The sequence below is a fragment of the Lissotriton vulgaris genome, chromosome 11 (assembly GCF_964263255.1).
Source record: "Lissotriton vulgaris chromosome 11, aLisVul1.2, whole genome shotgun sequence".
NCBI lineage: Eukaryota > Metazoa > Chordata > Amphibia > Caudata > Salamandridae > Lissotriton > Lissotriton vulgaris.
Window position 1 is genome coordinate 349658920 of NC_141699.1, and position 9210 is coordinate 349668129.

Below are 9210 nucleotides of genomic sequence, written 5' to 3' on the forward strand. Positions count from 1 at the left end.
GCGGACTCCAGAATTGACACCGGCTTCTGTGCATGACATAGACACAAGAACCAGTCTGACAGTGAAGGGCAGAATGCACAGAATGTCTGACTGCGTTCAGGGATTCGTTAAGGCTGAAGTTGCAAAAATGTTGGATCTGAGGGGTCATTGAGTGATCTCATAGTCTGTGTTCTAGTCCTGTGATGCTAGTACCACAGCAAGGGTCTACCGAAATGAGGTTCTTTATAGACTATCGAACCCTCAGTGAAGTAACTAAAACCGATGCCCATATCATCCCCTGAGCGGATGAGCTTGTGGATTGGTTAGGGGCTGCAAAGTGCTTGAGCACCTTGAATCTGAATAGTGATTATTGTCAGGCTGCTTTCGCACAAGGTGCCAAGGAGAAGACCACATTTTCTATGCCAGATTGGCTATATCAGTGAACTGTTATGCCCTTTTGGGTTGAAAAATTCTCCTGTCACTTTCAGCACCTGTGTTCTCGCAGGGCTGGATGAGTTCTGTGTGGCCTACCTAGATGACATTGCAGAGTTCAGCAATTCTTAGCAGGGTAACCTGAGACATCTAGAACAGGTGTGGCAAGGATAAAGGGGGCAACCTGACCATGAAGGGGACCAAGTATTAGGTAGAGCAGCCCTGTGTAGTCCACCTTAGGCATGAGGTGGGGAACCGGAACATTCGCCTGTTGGATCCCAAAATTCAGTCAGTGATGGAGCGGGAGGTGCCTACTACCCAGACTGAGGTGGATATTACAGGAACGTTTTGGCAAACTATGGAGGTACAGTTGCCCAATTGGCTGATTTGACCTCCAAACAGCAGCCCAGGGCGGTAATATGTAATTAGGCATTTGAGGAACTGAAGAAGGCACTATGCACTGCACCTGTACGGAAAGCACCTGACTACAATCACTATTTCATTGTACAGATGGATGCCTCAGACCAGAAAGTTTGAGCATTATTAGCTCAACTAGATGACATTGGTAGAGAAAGTCTAGTAGCTTTTAATAGTAGGAGGTTGCTACCCATCGAACAGATCCGGGCGGCTATTGAGAAAGAGTGTTTTGCCATATTCTGGGCATTGCTTAAGTTCTGCGCTTATAGTTTGGCACTAAGTTTGAGGTGCAAACGGATTTTAACCACTGAAATGGTTGATGGCTATGAAGAGAGGGAATGCCAAGTTGTTGAGATAGTCTATTTCTCTGGAAGGGTTAGACTTTGTAGTGGAGCACAGAGCTGGATTGAGTCATGGGAATGGGGATGGACTTTCCATCAAGTTGTACGATCCGACCACCCAATCTCTCCAGGTTAGGAGTTGGTTAGGGGTAGTCCAATCTTGGAGGTGCGTCTGTTGAGAAGGAAAAGTCCTTCACATAGTGACGGATGTGTACCCCTGCCCTGAGTGCCTCAGCTGCAAAGAGTCTGGATCCCTGGTGCTGATTTTTAATGTCATGAGCGAACGCAGACCATGCGTGTGCGACATGACATAGGCCTGTCTCATGGATTACAGTCTTGTTGCACGGGGATGTACACCCAAAGCGCTACCCTCAAAGTGGTAAAAAGGCTACTGCCTTTTTCCAGAAATTAAGTAGCGCGACCACAGTGGTGACAGCATACCATGCAGTGATCAGTAGAAATGATCAGGCCTTTTCACCTCTGTCACTGGAGTGAGGCCTACAGGTTCACTCATGTAAGGTTCTGCTGCTGTGTGCTTTACTTATCCTTAGCCTACAACAAGTTAATATGTAGCACTGTGCAGTACATGTGTTTTCTATGCATGTGTTGAGTGGATGTGTGCCTGTAAATGGGACAATACATTGAAGATTCTTGGCTCCATTTTGAGAGACCCAGGCTGACTGGAGAAGCATAATGAGGGAGAGAAATCCCCAGATAGATTTGTGGATTGCTGCATCCTGTGAGCTGGGTGCGACACACAATAGAGGAAGAAGAGCCAGGCTCTGTCGTCCACTTCGAAGGGTGCTCTTTGGTTCAGAGAGCGGTCACTGGAAAGGAGCCTGGGCACATCTCAGGTAGGAGATAAAGTGTAGGGCTTGGAGTCTTGGGGTAACCTTTGTATGCATATATTGCTATGACTGACAGCCAGGTGTAGACCTCTAGTCACTCCCATGGACTACATTTTTGGGCGATCAAATATGGAGTTGCTCCTGCTGTGACAGACAGCTTTCTGATGAATGGGCACAGTAGCAGAGTGGGCATGTCAAACAGAAGCAAACCCCCTACACAAACTTTAAAGAGCCTAAATCACATTTGGTGTCTAGAACGGGACGATAAGAAGGAGAGCAAGAAGGGGAGCTAGAGGCTCCCAAAACTTTCAACTATCAAGCAGCCAGTTGGGGCATGCAAGGAAGAGAAGATCTGCAATACTGTGACCAGGACTGAATGTTAAAGTCTGCCAGTGTCCCAGGGACATCACCCAGCGACATCCAAGACCACCTGCTCCTGGAGCACCAGTGCCTGCCTGACTGCCAAAACCAGAGTGCCCTGTGAAGAAGAGGAGAGCGCTAGAGGGAGTAAGGCCCAGTGGGGGATCCTGACAAGCGAATCCCTGTAGCAAGGTGTACAGTGACAGCTGCTGCACTGATCAGGTCCTTGCCCATGTGTAGGTTCAATTCGGCGACTTTGTATGCCATAGGTGGTTGCTGCGAAGTTAGCAGTGGACAGCGCCACTTGTGTATTGGATCGGGGTGTAGCCCATTGCAGAGGGAAGACGGAGACTCTGTATGTAAGGTGGGGCCTCCTTGAAGATTACTGGCTTGAAATAGGGTTGTAAATTCAAAAACAACAATTGATGGACAGAATGCAGAACAATGTCATACATTCGCCCCAGTACAGAGATCTGGGCCTAAATCCATCGTTTTTTTGCACTCCACACCATCCCAGTTCAGACATGGCCATATGCAAATCAGCCTTGACCCTGTGCCTCATGGGAACAGTCCAGCCCAAACTGCCAAGCCATGTCTTTCCTGGACCGGAATCAAGCTTCCTAGGACCGGTTTCTGGCTATCAGCCGTCTTCAGCCAGGATAGCTTGACTACAGTGGTGTGGAGAGCATGGGACTCATGTCTGAGCAAACCCATCCCACTCGGGGTGACAAATGCAAAAACAACAATTGATGGACAGAATGCAGAACAATGTCATACATTCACCCCAGTACAGAGATCTGGGCCTAAATTCATCGTTTTTTTGCACTCCACACCACCTCAATTCAGACATGGCCATATGCAAATCAGCCTTGACCCTGTGCCTCATGGGAACAGTCCAGCCCGAACTGCCAAGCCATGTCTTTCCTGGACCGGAATCAAGCATCCTAGGACCGGTTTTGTACCGCTTTGTTCGCCATAAGTTGGCAGGGTATGCTCTGGCGTGAGTCCCTTGCTCACTTTGCCACTGGATTCAAGCAAGCCGGGCTGAAGACGGCTGTAATGCCAGAAACCGGTCCTCGGTAGACTGTTTCCGGTCCAGGAAAGGCATGGCTTGGCAGTTCAGGCTGGACTGTTCCCATGAGGCACAGGGTCAGACTGATTTGCATATGGACATGTCTGAACTGGGGTGGCAGAGTGGTCTAAAGAACAGTGATGGATTAAACTCAGATCTGTTGACTGGATGTGAGTGTTTGATCGGTTCAGATGCTCCGTCCATCACCACCCCCTTTTGTACCGCTTTGAAATAGGGTTGTAGCCTCTGTAAGAAGTAAGGTTAGTGACCCCTTATGCCAGGTGGAGCCACAGAAAGGACAAGGCATCATTGTGCGGAGATGCTGCCGTGGTGACCCGTGTGGGCCCAATTGAGGATCAGAACCAGAGCAACCTACCCCTACCAGTGGATAGGACCAGAGGAACTGACCGTCTCACCAGAGGAAGCTCTGTGGACGCCCAGCTGCTGAGTAGTGAGTATTACTCAACAGCAGCAGCCGTTGACACTCCCCACGTAGATTCTGATTGCACTATTGTCGCAGGAGCGGGTAAGGTTGATCGGAGGGCTAGACGTCCTGGTGGACTTGTTCTGCTGCATAGTGCTGCGGGCCTGGAACACTTTAGGCTTTTTATCAGACTCAGACGACTGCTGGGGCGTAACCCGAATATTGCCTTTATTGAATGGTGAATAACATCTACTGCTAGTGAGAGGGAAGCGGGAATCCGGAATCTGCAATTTGATCACTAAAGGTGGCCTCAGGGAGATGTGTATTATTTGTGTATGACATATTTCAAACTGCTTTTGTAATTAAAAGTAAGTATTTGACTGGACCATCATTTATTACTACTATTGAACGCACTTTGAGTTGTGAGCATGTGTCACCCACCACCTGCATCTGGGTCCCCCACCCCACCCGGGGAGAAGCCTTAGACGGCTAGACCCACGCTACCACTGACAGTCAAGTGCTGATAGGGTATCTGGCCCAACTGCTCGGGACCCATAGTAGATCGGGCCCGGGAAGATCAAGAGTAAATCGTCTCAACCCCCGAGGTTTGGTCCAGGAGTTCCTGCTTGCCCAGTGGCCCCACACACCTGCATCAGCACGGAAGATCAGTATGCCATGCTGTGGTGCGATATACTGGCTTTAATGCTCCCCACCCCCGACCAGCACATGAGCAGGGAGTCACCAAACAAATCGCAATACCAGAAAGAGCGCTAGCAACAGCGAAATCCGGGTAAAGACAGATTGAAACACATAAACAATGCTTACCTTTAGATAGCCCATCCCAACAGGGACAGGAGTAAACAGGAAACGAGAAAAGGGGACATATTTTCTATAAGCCTCAGGGGTGCTTAATAGAAATAAAAGAAATATTGTCTAAATAACCCTGAATTGAAAGGGGTGGGGCACCTCCATGTGCTAGGACTGTGACGGGGAGGGTGTGTGAAGCGGTACTGAGAACTACCGCCCTATGGGCCCAGTAATTGGTGTACCAGCAAGGCAAAAAATAACAGATTTCAGCACAAACATATCACCTCACCAGGAGAGGAAAAGACCTGCAGGTTGCTCCAATCATATAGGCTAAGGACTCAGTAGTGGCTGCTACAGGGCAGTAGTGGTGGTGGGGCTGGGAGGAGGGGAGAGGTAATAAAAATAAAGGGGGGAAAAAGGAAGTTTCACTTACCTCCGGCCGATTGCCTCTCCTCCGCCCTCTTTGTTCGACACAGGAAGCACACAGGCTCCCACACTCCCCTAAGCCATTCACGACGCTGCTGTCATCAGCAAGACAGCAGCCCGGCGATTTGTCTGAGCGGCCTGGTTCGGCGCTCAGACAGGTAGTGGGAGCTGGTGTATGTTCTGCACTTGGCTGTGCAATACAGCCTCGTGGAGAACATGCTAAGTTTGCCTGTCTGTTTGGCCGGCCAAACCGTCATGTGCACTTAGAAAATGTCCACCAATCCTCCCCCTGCTCCGTGGGCAGACCAGCCCAGCCCTGCCCTGCCACTACATGGTACGTATTGAAAAATAAAATGATAACAGCATAGTGTTATTATCATTGTATTTTTATTGTGGTGTGACGCTCCTCCGCCTTAGTGGAGGAGCCGTCACTATAAGGAATAAATTAAGTGGCCAAGTTACTGCCACCATTCTCCATAGACGGGAGAACCAATGGTAGTCTTTCATATTGTTCATGCATGGCTTATGTGCTGCGCTTGATTATGTGCTTTTTTCCGCCCAACAATGCAGCTGGAAATCACTGTCCATAGCGTCTTGTGTTGCCCTGATGACATCCCGATAGCTGTTATCACTGCATGGATAGATTACATGACAGGATTTGGCCCTAAATGGGGGGTCCATCCCTTTTGTACCAATGAATTACCTGTTAAACTGCCAATACTCAACTTCTGACTGACAGTTACAACTCCACATGGCTGCAGCATGTGCTGATCCACAATGCGACTTATTCCTGCAATAACTACAGCTGAGAACGCCTTAACCACTGCTCCTCGATTAACATTGTCAATGATCGCATTGAACCCTCTTGGCGCTGTCTATCCTTGCACTCTTAGTGCGTCCCCTGAATGGGTTACACCATTATCTAATCAAACAAATCTTCAATTGGGCATATATTGTAAAAGTTCAGATAAGATAGCTACATTTGTCTCTAGTCATACCTACAAATGAAAGCCTTGCTGTAATCTGATTAATTATCTGCCAGTAGTACATGAATCCATTTAGCCACTATTTAGAGAAAGATATACCCTGTTGAAAACTCCACTGTTTTGCCAAACAAGTTCAAAAACATTTCATGGAATTTAAGGCTTTTCTTGGACATGACTACATTCTTGGATTGCCCTTTCAGAACATCTGGATATTTACTCAATTTATGTGAGAGCTGTGCTGTAAAATGTACTACTTTTGCCCTGATTTTGTTTACAACATTCTTAGGGGGTTCCTCCACACCCCACTACAGTGGATTCTAATGATCTTTTAACGCTAGCCAATTTGCAAAAAATGCAAAAGCAACGAAGTTCGATGAGTCTTTTGCATAAATGTATAGCCCCCTTTCGTACTTGTGCTATCATGGCACACGCATGCATCGTACTTTATTCTCTTGCGAACCTCAAAATGGTGCAACTGTTCACCAATTCTTCAAAGGTCCAGCCCCGTTCGTTAGTTATTTACAGCACCCTCAATAGATTGCACGTTTCAAACAACCACGCTTGGTAGTGGTGGTCATTGCACAGCAAGCTGGTAGGTTCTTTGTCGACTGGTGCAGATTGGAGAGGATTGCCGAGTTTCCCCAAAAACCTGAATGCAATTTTAAAGTTCTCTATCGTCTACAGAACCGATCTTTAACCAGTTGGACACGTGAGAACCAGTGCAAGCCGACTGCGTAGGATTTTGAGCCATAGAATATCAAAGGTATTAAATATTCCCCATAACACACCGATTGCATGCAAATAATATTCACATGTCGGACGCCGATGCGTCAATGCATATTAGCAAAGCATGTGACTATGCTCTAAAATAGTTAATGCACTCCCTACGACACATCGAATGCATGGAAACATTTTCTCTGGCATACCAAAATATAAACAATTAATGTATACACACCGAATGCACAAGAAGAAACACGAAAATAGAGAACTAGGAAGAGTTTCTGGCAGCTCCAGAGAAGTGTATACATGCCAACATTTTCGAAATGGGGGATTTCAAAACAAAATAATGGGGTTGTATTTTCCCAATTGGCTTATATTGCAGTAGGAGCGATTTTAGGCAAGAGGCACCTAAAAGAAAGCAATTTTGTGCCGATTCTGAATCCGGTCTGTTGGCATGTATAAACGTGGCGAACCTAAAAAACATATTTGAATCAATTGCCTGTATAACCGTTTTTGCAGTTTAACAGCACTGTAAATAACAGGGGGTTTAATTACTCAAACAATAAGACCGAGAGATTAAGAAAGAACAACACTGCACGTACCTGAGAGTAAAGCTACTCTGAACGGACACCTCTTTCTCATCTCCGCCTACGCTAGGGGAATCCTTGCAGCCAGTCTGCTGAGCTTCTTTCTTTCGCGCGCGCAGCCCAGGGTCTGGCGTCGCGCGCTCAAGGCTGGACCTGCTGTTCTCTGCATGGAGAGGGGGCGGGCTCGTGATAATCCACTCTCGGTTTTACCAACTCAAAGGACGCGCGTCGGCTGCGGGGAGTAACGTCTGTTGGATAAGGCTTCATTTCATTTTTAACGGGGTCTGTGCCCAGGGCCTTGAGGCATTGATCACCTCACACACGCGTTAGACCAGTCCAAGGTCTACTGTACTAAGCAAACAGCGAGTCCGGGAGTCCCTTGCTAGTCGAGTGACCTCATGCACACGTGGTGGTATTTTCAATCAGCCCGGGCCCTCTTCAACCAACAGTCGATTGCAGCCTGAAACTCGAAAATTTGCTTTCAACATTAAAAGTATATCGTATAACCGGTATGATTATGTGGGTGAGCGTAAAGCCCCTAAGGTGGTGCACATCATGACGTGGAGCCGTTTAGCAACTAAGCAGACGACTTTATTATATAAAATTGACAACGCGTCTGCAGCAGCTCTCCACAGAAGTTTTTTGACCTATAATATGTCAACCACGGTTGGAATAATTCTTTTTTTTAATTTGACGGACCCTCAGATTTGCAGGTTAGAACTTTCTGCCCTAGTGGAATGTGGACGAATGTAGTTGTGAGCTTCAGCACGCCAAATGGAGATTGTCAGCTCTCACCAAAAATATCATACACAATAAAGTTTTTGTAACTAAAAGAACAGGGTCGAACTGACCTTTATGGCTATCAGGCTGAGCCGGATGAGCCTGATGGGTTGGTCTGCCAGTTCAGTGTCTGGGCGTAGTGGTTTTTGGCTCTGGGCCTGTTTTATGGACTGCTGGGCTGGTTTATACAGTGGATTCCCTTGATATTAAAAGAAACAATGCCTGGAGCAAGCTCAAACCCACGAAATATTCCATACGTTGCAAAACAATTTTACAGCTCAACTCTGCACGTTGAAAACAGCCCCAATGTTTGCAAACCTGGGCCGCTTTTTTAGCTTTCTAAATCACTTATAGGAATTACAAATTGGGACTCTACTTTCTGTCTCAGTCCGACCCTGATAAAAAATAGGAATGTGTGAGGTAACACCAACTGGGTCAACAGAGCAGCACAAACATCTCAGAAGCTAAGTCAAAATAATATCCAGGGCTACCAGGATATGGAAATAAGGTAGGAAACTGACTCATAATTTGGACTAAAATCTTTAGGATTCATGGCCAAATTCACAGAAATCCAATGGATGGATTTATATTAGTTTCTGTCTATGTAAGATTAAATATTTGTACCCACATCTCAAAATTACAAATAACTTCTATCACTCTATGGTGGAAGTTGAAACTATTTTGGGATATTGACTTGTTAAGAACAACCAACACCTATATTTCACATACTTGTGGTTATTTAGCCAGCCACTGGGTAAATAATAGCGTTTCTGTGTTCAAGTACACATCCCAGCAATTACCCATACCTGCACCATCGTATCATGTATGTCAATATCGGACACCCAACATATGCCTTTTTCTGTCAAGATGCGAACGCTGGGTTGTGCAGCTACTGCTTTTTGAGGTCTCGCATGTAATAGTCAGTCAGTCAATAACTTTATTTCGGCCAACTAGGACCATAAAATTGCATTGTTAAAAACACAACCAACATGAAAAATAAATAACAGTGGACCATGTGTTAATATATCTAC

At 46.5% G+C, this 9210-nt stretch overlaps 1 protein-coding gene across 1 annotated transcript in view; it reads right to left on the reverse strand.

Annotated features, from left to right (window-relative positions):
- The window catches only part of LOC147679751 (uncharacterized), a 165278-nt gene extending 157541 nt beyond the window's left edge, over positions 1 to 7737 (reverse strand). The window contains exon 1 of the mRNA XM_086943314.1: positions 7415 to 7737. Within this exon, the coding sequence (XP_086799440.1) occupies positions 7415 to 7454 (40 nt within the window). The 5' untranslated portion in view covers positions 7455 to 7737. The remainder of the gene's footprint in view (positions 1 to 7414) is intronic.
- Positions 7738 to 9210: the final 1473 nt, after the last annotated feature.